The sequence below is a fragment of the Magallana gigas genome, chromosome 4 (assembly GCF_963853765.1).
Source record: "Magallana gigas chromosome 4, xbMagGiga1.1, whole genome shotgun sequence".
Taxonomy (NCBI): Eukaryota; Metazoa; Mollusca; class Bivalvia; order Ostreida; family Ostreidae; genus Magallana; species Magallana gigas.
This window is the reverse complement of record NC_088856.1, coordinates 53,492,148-53,506,333: the sequence shown is the minus strand read 5'-3', so window position 1 is coordinate 53,506,333 and position 14,186 is coordinate 53,492,148. Positions and strand designations below refer to the sequence as shown.

The window sequence follows — 14,186 nt, the reverse complement described above, 5'->3', positions numbered from 1 at the left end:
TAAGTTTAATACACAGAAAGCAATTCTCACTCACCTTAAAAAATGTATTCTTTTAAAAAAAAGCAAAAACTCTTAAAAACCAGCAAGTAAATATAAACAAGTCCAGAAAAACAAAAACAAAATGAGTCTTGTCCTCTGCTTCGAGAATTATTTATGGAGCCCTATGAGGCTACATCAGAAGTGTCAGAGTCAGAGAATATAAAACAAATCCCCAGGCTCAGCTCAGAACACTAAAACAGTAGCCGTTATTAATGAACTACAAAAAATCCCCTGCTGCGCACCTAAAACCAAATGTCAACACAAATTGATACACCTGAGCCAGGTGAAAACAATGGAGGGGTGCAATGGTCACATGGTCGACCGGAAGGTCAACGGTAAATACAGGAGGGAGAATATGTGTATCTGTTGACAGGCTGTTATCAGGGAAGTCAGTGAGCGATGTATCAACAGCCAATTAGCCTGACCTTGTCAAATTGTACAGGTTACCTTTAGATCCAGGGCCTACTTGTCGTACTACTGTATCTATTACAATTGTGATATGGACCTTAAATATGTTATTAAGATATTTTGTTTATTTGTCAGTAATGTAGAGGAAGTGTAACAATTGCATATTATCAATAAAGACTGATTGCAGCATTTTCTGTTCAAATCCAAATTAGGTTCAATTCAATTTGCACTTATTAATATCTTTGTTTGATTTTTTTAGTAGAATCTGAAATATTCATTTCAAAACCATTTTAAGGCTATATCAATATATATTTGTTATAAAATCTAAGTGAAGATCACCATGTTCTTTTTTGGTCTGAATCTCTTTTTTCTGCAAAGAAGTAATCATAACATGTTAAATAGACAATGTACATGTAATATATCTTCTAAAAAGTCATTTCTTGGTAAAAAGTGTAATCAGATCATAAAGCCATAAACTTACATTTAATAGAGCAAAAATCTAACATTTAATAGAGCAAAAATCTAAATATTTTAGCTTTAAAATTCAAGCATTTTCCTATATCTAATTCTTTATACAGAGGTCTCCCGTATGAGGAGGTAAATATAGCCTAAAAATGGCCACAACCATCGAACCCTCCTATAAGTGCACTGAAAAAGAGGTTGTGTAGAAGTTTAACAGATTCTCTGTACAGCCAATACAACTCTTTATAATGACAATAGTTAACACTTCTGTTACATATACTATTGTATCATTGTATCATTTATCACCTCAGTAAATCTGCTTATATTTGGCATGACCGTACACAATCAATTCCTGGCATATTTTTTGGTCCGTTTACCAGACCCTTTCCAAACTGAAAAATCATTAACATTTTCTCAATTCAAGATTTTTTTTGAATCAGCTATGTGCCCATAAATGTTGGGAAGAGCTGTTGACTTTTTTAAAGACAATAAAAGAGAAAAATATTACTGTATTAAAGTCAATAGAATTATTGTTTATCCTTGCTGATAATTAAAATGCTACAAACCAGCTATTTTGTTTACTTTTGTTTATATTTTGGAGCATAATAATGAAAACAGTACTTCTTTAACTATTTATTTTCCCAAATTCAACAGTTTACACTTCAATTTTCCCAATTCTAAAGACTCTGGACCCAGTTGAGAAACAGAAGGAAAACCCCTGACAATGCAAAGTTAGAGTTCTTAAAAAGTGGCCGATATACTTTAAATTAATTTTTGCATATAAAAAAACAAGGGTCAATTTTACCGTTGCTGAAATAATTCCAATAGACAACTAAACTGGGATCAACTTTTATTAAGTATAATTTATTCATTCATTATTTGTATTAGCTGCAGGTCTGTAGCTCCCGGTCTGAAATATTTGGATGGACGACCAGGGAGCTACAGTGCCTCCCATAGTAAAAATCTGCAATTTACAGCACACAAAAATCTGCGCTAGTTTTGGACTGATTAACCTTATTTACACACAAACTCTGTGGAAAAAAATGAGTACCATTAAATCATTCATGCAATTTTCTACTGATATCGTCTCTTTACTTGCCTCAGACTTTACCCCAAAACAGGGTTCCTGACCTGGGGAAATGAAGTAAGTTAAATTTACATCAAGATCGAGAGTCGCCATTTTTACATGTAAACAAACTGCACCACTCCACTTCACGGGACTGGTGATGGTGTTAAAAAGGATATCAGAGGCAAGTAAAGTGACGATATCTGTAGTAAAATGTCCGAAGAATTTTTTGGAATCAAATATTTGTACAGAATGTGCTCAGAAATAAGATTAATCAGTCCAAAAGTAGCGCAATTTTTTGTGTGCCAGAAATTGCAGTTTTTTTACTATGGGAGGCACTGTAGCTCCCAGGTCGTCCATCTGAATTTTTTCAGACCGGAAGCTACAGACCTGCAGCTATAATTGTATATACCAGTATATTATTAGTGTTTTAATTCTGTCAATTAAAATGAATGATGAAAACATAGTAAACATATGTGATGTATGCAGGTACGTACATCCTTGATCGAATTACATTGACAATTCACTTAAAATTGCAGACATAATAAGGTTTGAGAAAAACACATATCGTGTTAAAGCCTAAAGAAGCACTTATGATGGAAAAAGTTTGTTTATAATGGGCACAGAACTTATATGATATCATTACACAAAAAAAATGATAATACCATAATGATCAAGAAAGACATTCATATATTGAACATTAGTTTTTCTGGTCTGAAAAATGTTGCTGTATATTTTATCATATGTTGATGATTTTTTTGTTAAAAATATGTGAATTGATTTTTAATTTTGTAAATCCAGTTATAGAGTAAACTTATTTCAGAAAATGCCAGGTAAAGCACACCTGGACACTTTGAACACACCTGTCAAATTCATCAAGTAGATACAAAGTATCAATTGATTCTTGTAATAAAAACTATTTGGAATAATACATAATTTCGAGTAAAAATCAGTGATCGTAATTTCAGTAGCTCACATTTAAGTGGGTGTTGCACTGTCACTTGCAGAACGTCAACAAAAAGTCTTGGCAAGGTGACAATGTGTTCCTATTAAGGTCCCGTGTCACATTTGTTTCATTTGAGGATAACTATTTAGGGGGCCGTGGCTTAATTAGGTGCTAAGTATTAACAGCCTTGTGTTTTTACCTTTAACTATGCCGGTACTTTCACTTGTCACTTGCGTCTGTTTAGACGAGTTGAACTTTCACTTGGTGTCGCGCCATATTTACATTTAGGAGCCTGCGAGATTTCAGTGGGATTTTCTTCGGGTATTCCATTAAATCTACAAGGGGATGGATAAATTATTTATTTTGTTAATTTATCACTTGACGGAGCAATTTGTTTTATTTAGCAACAATATAAAATCTTATCATTATACCATGACTGAATTGTGAACTTGAAATACAGAAATACACCAGATAATCATTAAAGCGATCAATGCCGTGGTCGCCGCCCCCTTTTGTGATATTGAGTAGACTGATCCTGACGTCATTTCCCCCAGCGCCATTGTTTGACCTCCATGGTTGTGTACTCAAAAATAGACATGGACAATCAGGAGGAGATATTAGACGCTTTAAACGGTTAGTTTCATGTATTTGTGTTGTTGTCAAATCAGTTTGAGACAATTGTCTGAACCCAGTTTTTATAACATTTTCACTGAATTCATTTTATTTACAGATTTCGAGAAGAAGAAAGGCGAAATTCCTCCAGTTTTGGAACAGTATTTAAAAACAATCGCCAAAACCGGAGAAACGCTGTAAGCCATTGTATTTCGATTGTTTTTCGGCGACTTAGTATTAAGATATACACCGGTAGTGTATACATTCGGAGACTGACAAACTCTGTAGGAATGGTCTCCACAAAGGAATACCGGCCCATGTGTGTTTACTCATGTGTGACAAAAACCTTATCAGCTGTTTGTGTGTTGTTTTTTTCTGCAAGCACGTGTAACAGAGAACGATATTGTCTCAGCGTTGGTTTGAACCCTTGACTTCTGGCTTTCAAATCTAGCACTTTACAGAAAGCATTCAAGAGTTAACCCTCGCCATGGCTAGTAGGAATGCCATTTATATATAATTCTTCACCCGTCCATGACTCTTTTATAGTAAGACTGCCAGCACCTATGGGGACTGCAGACAATTTCTCTTACCCACAGGAAAATACATAGGTCTGAATTTGGTTGCTAATTGGCAAATGTAATGTGGGATGAAATGTAAATGGACAAACTGAGAATCTTTCTACTTTTTGATCACCAATGCATTTCAAGTTTAGAGCTCCAACACCGAACTATCCAGGACAATATTCAGGCTCCATATAACCAATCTTGTAATTTTTTGGGCCTGGATTAAATTCCAAATTTAATCCATCATTATTTCTCCGATTGAAGTTTATTTGGTGCCTTGGTTATTCCCTGGAACTGACATTTTATGCTCCTGCTGGTTCAAACCTGATAAGACAGATAGTAAGACCAGTTGGTAGAGATTTGGGAAATGGGGGGGTGGGTGTTGTCTATGATTTTTCTTTTTTAAATAATGTTCTGGTATGTTATGATTTCTCCCATATCGTTACCAATGACTCTCACATTAGAATGATACGATCTAGGTACTGTCTGATAGGTGAAAGAGATCGATATTTTCATATCTTTGCCCCATAAGTGCTGGTACTCCTGAAGGGTCAAGGATGAATTTTAATGGATGGCGAATTGGGAACAATGTAGTATATTAAAATATATTGCATTTTTGCTAGCTCTGACTGGTGGATTACTGTAAACCAACTGTTATTTGTGACTTTATTTTGCTGTGTACGGTACCAGAGTTACTTTAATTCACAATTCAGTCGAGGTAAATTGATTCATGATGACTTTCTTTCACGACCAAGCCTTATCCGTACCCTTGTTGTAATAACAACCATACCTCTATGACTTGTTCATGGCGAGAATTATTTGCGAAAATTTCTCGCATGTGAATAAAAGTTGGGTTACAGCAACCTGTTAGCTTGATCAGAAGAGTGATAGTTTGTATGCCAGAGGACTCCGGTTCAAATCAAAGCAGAGACAGTATCTGTCATGACTAGATTGACAGTTTATAACCATCGTAGAGGGTAGCTTTTATGCAGATCAAATAATTGAGGAACTTGAAATAATTATTGTGTATTAAGTTACGATAGAGATTGGGACGTGTATGACAGTGTATAATAGTCAGTGCTCCAAGTGGGAACCAAGACATTTGTATTTGTGACCAGAAATTTGATTTTGAGACCAGAAATTAAGAGTACTGGTATCAATGGCACATTTTCACAACTGAGAAAATTTTGCTTTCCATTGTCTATTATCTGATAGGATTAACAAAGTTTAAGTAATTTTTTCTAAACCCTCGATCAATGTTATGTTTCAAGAAAGGAACTTAGGTGGTATGTAAAAGCATCACTAGAATTAAACAGGGACAGCATGGCGAAAAAACAAAAACTTGGATAATCATTATTGTACTTTGGATTTACAAAGAAAGGAAATAGTACTGACAGCACTTGAAAAGATAAAAGTAAAGAAATATATTTTAACAAATAGAAATTTTTGTTATTTAACAGTACTCTCAATTGTTTAAGCCATTTTTTGGATGTCAACTATTTTAGAGAATTGGCATAGCATTGCTTTCTATTATAGATTTCCTTGGCCAAGAGTGAAACCTTTGTTTGTTGGTAAGCTAGAAAATGTGATGTCCAAGTTTAATCGGGAATTGCCAGCTGATCATCTGGCACCTTGTCCAAATGTGGAGAATCCAAAGTTCAAAGAGATGAGGAAAAGAATTCTTGATTCTCTCAACAAATTTTCAGAGTAAGTCTCTGTAGAAGAGAGGAAAAGGGGACAAGTAAACTTGTGAGGGAGATGTAAATGTAATTGCAATCTAACAATAGTAAGCCTAGAATCTGTCTATAACCACCCAATGTTTACAGCCAATACAGGTCAGTCAGATTCTCTGATAAATTTTTATTTTCAACAAGTTTCCTCAATCCTGCCTATGAAACTGTAGGAAACCTCCTATTTTCTCTTATCTACAAATCTTCTTTTTTTGTTACATACACTCTTTGTTCTATTACCGGTAATTTCTATCACAGTTATGCCTGGCTATTGATTTTAAGGAGGCCGATTTGGGTTTTTTTGCGGAAAAACTACAATAGCAAAACTCTTTATTTTTAAACCATATGTAATTTAAACCAACTCTAGTTTATTTGTGAAGGTTCATGAAAATCGACCGTCTGGATCTTTTTAGGGACCATCTCAAAATAGAGGTACATTTACTATAGGAATATATAGGAAATTGCATTTTCCGCACATCAAAGCAGTTTTTAAAAAATACTACAATAGCTTTTTTTCTCAAATTGTTATATATGATTAGTAATAGCTTTTCCTACCTTTTATGTAAAAAACACAAAATTCTACCGTCTGGTTTTTAGTGGGGGTCATCTCAAAATATTAAAATGCACCAGATTGTGCTATATATTTGGATCATCACGAATGATGATTGGTATAATGGATTCATTCCAAAAATGAGGAAAATGTCTTCGAGGATAGCATCATTCTGTATATAAAATTTCAACAGCCTACAATTTTTACTTTTTCTTTTATGTTATTTATTAGAACGTACTTCTACAAAGCTTCATTTTATCATAACGTCATAAAAGCGCAATGGCAATGCTCCCCTACCGCGCAACGTAAAAATCGTGTTAAAAATAAAAATTTCCTTTTACAATCTAAATATTTTTATCTGTATTTTGTTTATTGTGTTCAATTTTATAAATGATATCGAAAAAAATTCATAAGAAGTATAAATCAACTGTATTATATTAGAATGCGCAAAAACATGCGCAACGAAAACTAAAGTCGGCCTCCTTAAACTTGACAAACTTAAATCTTATGTCACTCTCAGCCTCTCTGTTTATGATAAAAAGCTTTGAAAAGTTAATCAATTTTAAAACCATTCTTTTAAGATTAAGTTGTGCAACAACAACAAAAATCAATGTAAGCACCTGCAGGGCAGTGCAGGCTTCTATTAGTTAGGTATTTACACTGTTTAGAGCTTTCATAATACTTGTGAATGTTTGCCTTTTGTGACTTATAGTTCCCAGATAATGCAAAATTAAATTTACTGATAAATCTTGATCATTAAAATCCAATGCATGCTGTTATGTTTTTGGAACATGTGAATTGTGAAAGTTTATCATTGCAATAAAACAGGAATGGAATGGGAGCAAGCTTTAAAGTCAGTAATGAACTTTTTCCCTTTGCTTGCTATATTTTGTTGGATATATATTTCAGTGCACCTTTTACCATACAGCGGTTGTGTGAACTCCTAACAGATCCTAAAAAGCATTACAGGCGGACGGACAAATTCTTGCGTGGAGTTGAAAAAGTAAGTACATGTACTTTTCTTCAACATTACTGGATGTTACAGGGTACTTACATCTTTTGTAATATATTATCATACAATAATCAGTTATTTTGCAATATGATGGATTTCAGTCACACCCCTGTCTGTCAACACCAGTCTTTATTATTAACTTATTTCATCTTTCAAATACAATTAATGAACATTTCTGCAATGATTTGAAAATATTTAAACAATTAAATGCTTTCTTTGGTGATTCATGTGGGATATGAAGGTGGCGACATTGCAGAAAAATAAATAGCGGGTTATAAAAAAAATTTCTGCAATGATTGCTACCTTCATAACCCACATAAAACAAAGCATTTTGTTGTTTTTATTTAAATTTTTCTCTTAACAAATTGATAGATTGCTTGTGAAAAGTAAGTTTAGTTAACTAAATTACTGTTGATGTACATCAGTGTGTTATCTAAAAGAAACAGTCAAATCGTCTTCTATGGGAATTTGAGTCATCATGATTATTTCGTGTCTGCGATTTTTCTTAGGTTGATAAAGGTTATGACAAATCAATAGGCAGGATGTGTAGATTTCAGTCCTTTCAGTTTCTACAGAGCTAGATATAGAGGAGTTCATACTTGGTGAATGTAAATATAATGATTAAAATAGTACAGTGAAAGTGTAAGTTTATGAGAAGGCCCCCCTCTGAAATCAGTGTCTCAATAGCCAATTTCTTGTGGACAAAAACATATATCCCTCTATCTTAACAGTGAAATCTTTGTTTTCCCTTTTTGTCATTTCCAATTTAAAAGGCCATTGTAAATAAAAACTTAAGAATGATGGACTTAAAATGTCTGCAATAGATAATTTATCTTATTTGAAGTATGATAGGCATTATGTACCTTTGAAGTCTAATAGATGTACGCAACTGTCATGTGTTTTGTAAAGAAGTAAATATTGTTTTATCTCTAAATATTTACATTTGCAAATACATTTCTTTATATGAACCTATAGAATAGCGAAAACGTTCAATACTGTATGAACTTTTTCACAATGTTCATAGCACGCATTTATCGCTTGGATTATTGTAAATATAAAATCTCAGTAATTATAACAGTTCTGAACGATTTGTCTTCTATAAGTAATAAACAGCAATGTTAAAAAGTTCACCGGGATATGAAGTTGGTTGGTACGTGATTAAATTCACTGAGAAGCCCTTTCGGCTTCACAGGATTTGATCACGTGACCAACCAACTTCATATCCAGGTTAACTTTTAAAATTGCTGTTTATTTCTTAAAGTAATTTCAATGTTGTGAATGTCTGCTGCCTAGCTTTAAGCAAGATTTTGATACAGGCCTTGCAATATTGTTTTATCCCTAATTAAACTTCTTGTTTTGTAGAATATGTTGGTTGTCAGTACAGTGGATCCGTTTGGAAAGTAAGCAATCCAGGTTCTATAACTCTTTTAAAAATATTGTGTACTCACTACTTGATCCATCATTTTTGTTTTTGTTTTATAAATGACTCAAATAAGATCAAGTGTTTTTAAAGTTTGAAGTTTTTCAATAACTTTTATTAGGCCACATAAAAAATTAATTTTTAGATTCTCATCCCCGCCTGCCCCTCTGAAAATGGCCCGCCCCGATGCATTTTATTTTATTTAAAAAAAAAAAAATTAAAATTTTTAGGAAAAAATCGGCAATGGGATACAGAAAATTCAAATGGCTGCCTAAACATGGATTACCATTTTGATTTTAGTCATGATTGTTATCATAAGGATACAAATGTCTTTGTGCATTAACAGTTAAGTTAAAATAAAATGGAATTAAAAGATTAAAATTGGGTTTGTGTACTCATATTAGCATCAGCAATTTAAAAGAATTGAACAGTTGTTATATCTAGAACATGAACAGAGAAAAAGGTGTTTTAAAACGAGTACTCAACTATCGCTCGGTTACGCTGATCATCGACTAAAATTTTCTTAGTCAATAACTCGTTATAAAGTGAAGAAAGAAATTCAAAACTTTTTTTTTCTTTATAATGGGGCAGTTTTTGGGCTTCAGAGTTCTTTTCTCGGTATTTTTAATCAAGTTACATGGGTGTCTCTAGTATATTTTTAAGCTGCTACAAATTGATATCTGTTGAATTTGTAGGTCAAATTATTGTTTTGAATAGAAGTACTTATGAAAACGTATTTAAAGAGATCAATCTATGGTTCTATTTATTTAATTAGATGTTTGTATTAAACAAAAATTTAATCATATCAACTCAAGGCGTTTGTTTTTATATAACCAATAACCATTAACTTTAAGAGTTGATTTGGCACGGCACAGGACAATGAAGTAACATGAAACAGGTCACATTTGATTTGCCTAAAATGATATTGAGGGTATGTGTAAGCGTCACAAGAAAAGGAAAAAGCTAAGACGTTAGCTAACGGATATCTAGATAAAATGCTTTTTAATTTATTTGAGATCAAATACAGCTATAGTGCGTATTATCTAAGTTTTTAAATGGGTTTTTTAAAATGTTTTTTATGGTCAAGATACGGTGTATGTGACAGTAGAATAAGGACACACAGTTTCAAGTAATACAAATGAACAAGTACTCAACTATAGTTTGACTTAAGGCTCTGATTAATTGACTAAAGAGTAAAATCGACATCCTATGAAAAACTCCTAGTAAAAAACAATAGCAATTTTCAAAATAAATTGTTAAAAGTTGTTTTTGTTGCAATATAAACAGTAGAATTTGTTTTGCAGTAAGATAGTGTCTGAGTCCCGTGAAGTCATGGTGAACGGAATGGAAGGATCCCCTGTCAACGGAAATGAGGCTGACTCCTCCCCCACCACCACCCCGAACATTGGTCCCAGCCTCTACCCCGGGGCTATTCCCCTGCAGCAGACCAACTGGACGACAGACAGCTGGGCAGGGGTGGGAACCAGCCAAGAAGCAGCAAGGGACACAACGTGCAATGAGGATCCACCCCCAGGAGCAGGTGCTCCGGCGACCGACTCGACTCCTCCTGAGAGCGTCAAGGAGGAGGAGAAGGAAGCTCCCCCGGACAGCAACCTGGAAACTACGGACGGGGATCAGGCCCCCTCGGAGGAATCCCCACCCCTGAAGAAGTCCAAGCTCTCAGGTAAGCTAATGGTCTGTGATCTATACATTTGATAGAGAGATGACTGTGGATCAATTAGAAATGTAGAAATTATCTTTTTAGTGAGTCATTTGAATATTTCTTATAATTTATTAAGTCACATTTTATTTCATTTTCTGTTAAACGTTACTGATCACTAATTGTAAAAATTCAGAAACTTTTGACCGGTAGTATATTATTAAATTTTGATTATGAATTCTCAGAAGGTATAAACAGTAAACAATTCTGTAGTTTTGACATATTATTGTAGATGAAATATCAGATGAAGTACCAGAATTGGCATCTTCTAAAGATGATACAAGACAGACAGACACACCTCCGATAAGCGAAGACAAAGAATTACCCACAGAACATGGCATCACCCAATCACCACAGGTTGTGACCTCAGAAAGTTCAGAGGTCAAACTGGAGCCAGAGGTCAGTTTAGAGGCAGAGTCATCAGAGAAACCTGAAACAATGACCAGATTAGAACAAAATGATCTCACTGAAAATTCACCCGAGTCGTCTCATGTGCCATCTCAAGATCTCGAAGGAGAGAAATGTGATAATGATTTACCTCAAGAAAGCATTACCTCTACTCAAAGCGAGTCAAACCCCCAACAAGACCAAAGAAGCCAGAATTCAGAGGGTTGCTGCGAAAATTTACCACACAGTTCAGAAGAGGAGACGAAGGAGAAAAATCAGGAAGAGAATTCTACGCAATCGGAGCAGTCAATCGAGGAACCGACAAAGGAAAGTGATGCTATTTCAGCAGGTGAGGAGGATCAGATGAATGTTGACCGTGGAACAAAGGATGTGAAAGCAAACGAAAACACAGATCTCAGTGCTGAGAAACAAGAAACTGATGGTCAGGAAATCAGTGGTGAAAATGCGCAGATTGGTGCTGATAGCACAAAAACAAGTGCTGACAGCACAGAATTGAGTACTGACAACACGGATATGGTCACTGATAGTACAGCACCTGGTAATGACAGCATAGAAATGGTAACAGATGAAGCAGAAAATTGTGTTGATAGCACAAAAGTCAGTACCAGTGATGCTGAACCTAACGATCCCCTGTCTGAAGGGAAGGAGACCCCCATGGAAGAAGACTGATGGGTCCTGGGTCGTATGTGAGGGTAGAGGTTTCTACATGTGCATCACTGGGTGACCAAATCTGGGAAGGGTTGTCTTTCATTAGATTATCCTTATTTCATTCTGAATCATTGACGTGTGTCGGACATGCCTGCCATTGTTACCTAATATTATGTAATTTTAGTAGATGTACTTAAAGTCTGAGGCAAAATTGGCATATATTTTGTATTGTTGATATTGTGCTATTTCATCCAACTTCTGTTCTGTTTTGGCCTCAAACTTTGCATAAAAAATAATAGCTGTTCCAATCCGAGACATGTTATTATTGTTGCAAATATTTCCTTTGTGTTGATAGATTTAATTTATTTTGATAATTTGATACCAGTCTTAAAAAACCAGCATACAATCTTTGTTTGGGTGTAATGACAAAGGGTTTATATAAATGACTTATTACAAGTCTGTAATGACAAAGGGTTTATATAAATGACTTATTACAAGTCTGTAATGACAAAGGGTTTATATAAATGACTTATTACAAGTCTGTAATGACAAAGGGTTTATATAAATGACTTATTACAAGTCAAAGGGTAATGCTTTTTTCTTTGCAGTGAGTAAAGTAACTTATTATTGATAAAATATTTCATGCACACTGACTTTGAATATTTTTAATAAAACAATTTAAAGAATTTATAACATCATTATAATTTGGTTGGTTTAATGTGTGTGTCTAACTACCGAGTAGTTCCGATGATAATTAGGTCAAAGGGCCACTAATTTCATTTTATGTTGATTCTACTTTCTGTTATATTTTCAATTGTGATGCTCTGCAATCTTAAGAGAGATTTTAGAATTCATTTTTCAGTACATATGTGTGCAATCATTTATGGTCTTGTCATTGACAAATATAAGTCTTTCTATTAAATCTCTGTTGTCTATTCTCATACATCATTTAACTGTAAGTTATGTAATCTATTAGAATTAGTGGTGCATTCATATCTGTTTAATACATGTAGTACCAAGTACTTGCTCATGGATTCAATGCATTTTGACCTATCCATTTTTGGAAATAGGGATTTATCTATCATTTAAATGTTATTGTGTCTATAAAAAACCAAAAAGGTCACTTTTGAATTACCACTTTTTTTACCTATTCAAAATCTATCTTTTCTGTGTGTGTACTGAAAATTGGTCTTGAATTCTGTTATATTTGATGTACGCAAATTTGATTTAGTGCTTTTATCTTGGTAAAAGTTTTAACAACAAAACCCCCCCAGCATTTTCCCTTCATTGAGTCTGTCAGAGGGTAAAACTTCTTCCTTACAGTCATAAGTCACTCTCTTCTCTGTTACTTAGTGCCCAAAAAGAAAGTACTGAATGTTTTTTGACCAACAATAGCAATGCTATTATATTTGGTATAACAGCCCTTGTGGGGGTTCACCCTTATAAGTTGTTGTTATGTACATGTTCATCTCATGCTACTGATGTACCCCCCTCCATAGCCTGCCCCCTACACATGAACTGCTGGGCGGGGTTACTGTAAAGCAACTTTTATTCTTGTGTGAGATAATTTTGGGAGGCTTGCAACAGGCTCATTGTCGCGAATATTTCTCACTGCAAACCAGTTATTGTTGAATGGTTGTTATAACAAAACAGATGTTGATAGGGTATGGTAGCGAGAATAAGTTCATAGTTGCTGCAAACTAGTTCCTTTCTGGTAAATTGGGAAATAAAGTCGTTGCGTATAAAAGTTGGTTAACAATAGTTTGTTTGTGAGGTGATAATAAATAATCTCTCTCCGTGAGGTGATAATCCATAATCTCTCTCCTAACCTTAGGAATGTCAGTAGTGATTCACTGCCAAGCATTGAAATGTTATCATATTGTAATTTCCTCCCGATTTTTATTTAAATACACTTTGTCATTGATAATGAGTATGACCACGCAGTGCTATTTCTGTTGTAGAATTGGTATATTATATATGATAATTATAACTTGTCCCATCCATCATTACATCATAATCAAAATCATTTCATGAAAATTGTTGTGCAAAAATTGTCACACATTCGCATTATTTCATCTTACAATTCAAGCTTTAAAATAAAATTTCACAGGACTTTGCTTGATTAGACCAAATTCTTCAGTGTTTTACATGATTCAGTCCTCTTTTTTTTCCTTTTTGGGGGGGGGGGGGGGGGGGGGTGTAAGGGTGTTTTTTTTTTTAAAGTCGAGTTGAATTGCAAATGATGCTGTTATTTTCATCTTCAGAATAGTATTCACAATCATCATATACAGTGTTTGAGAGAGAGGGTGTGTCTGTGTGTGTGTGTATTTGTGAAACAAGTATTTTATTATATATGACATTAGTCAGAAAATAAAGTGAAGAAAATTTTCTGTTGTTAATAGATTTCTTCTATAAGATGATAATCCAGGAAATTTATTCATAATTTCAGCATTTTTAGAATCCAGTAAGGAAATTGTTTGATAGATTTTATTCAGTTATCTTTTTACTTTTGTTTTGGATGCCGAGTTATTTACAAAATCTTATAGTAACATATATTCTTTCAGGAAATACATCAATGCATTATAAATCTGTGAAAATCTAC

At 34.1% G+C, this 14,186-nt stretch overlaps 1 protein-coding gene across 1 annotated transcript; it reads left to right on the top strand.

Annotated features, from left to right (window-relative positions):
* Positions 1-3,397: 3,397 nt before the first annotated feature.
* LOC105344568 (serine/threonine-protein phosphatase 4 regulatory subunit 2-A) lies at positions 3,398-13,972 on the top strand. The gene is made up of 7 exons (XM_011452356.4): positions 3,398-3,554; positions 3,652-3,730; positions 5,633-5,803; positions 7,286-7,379; positions 8,751-8,788; positions 10,113-10,492; positions 10,761-13,972. Exons 1-7 carry the CDS (start codon positions 3,494-3,496, stop codon positions 11,603-11,605), a joined length of 1,668 nt encoding a protein of 555 aa, XP_011450658.3. The 5' UTR covers positions 3,398-3,493; the 3' UTR covers positions 11,606-13,972.
* The last annotated feature ends 214 nt before the right edge of the window (positions 13,973-14,186 follow it).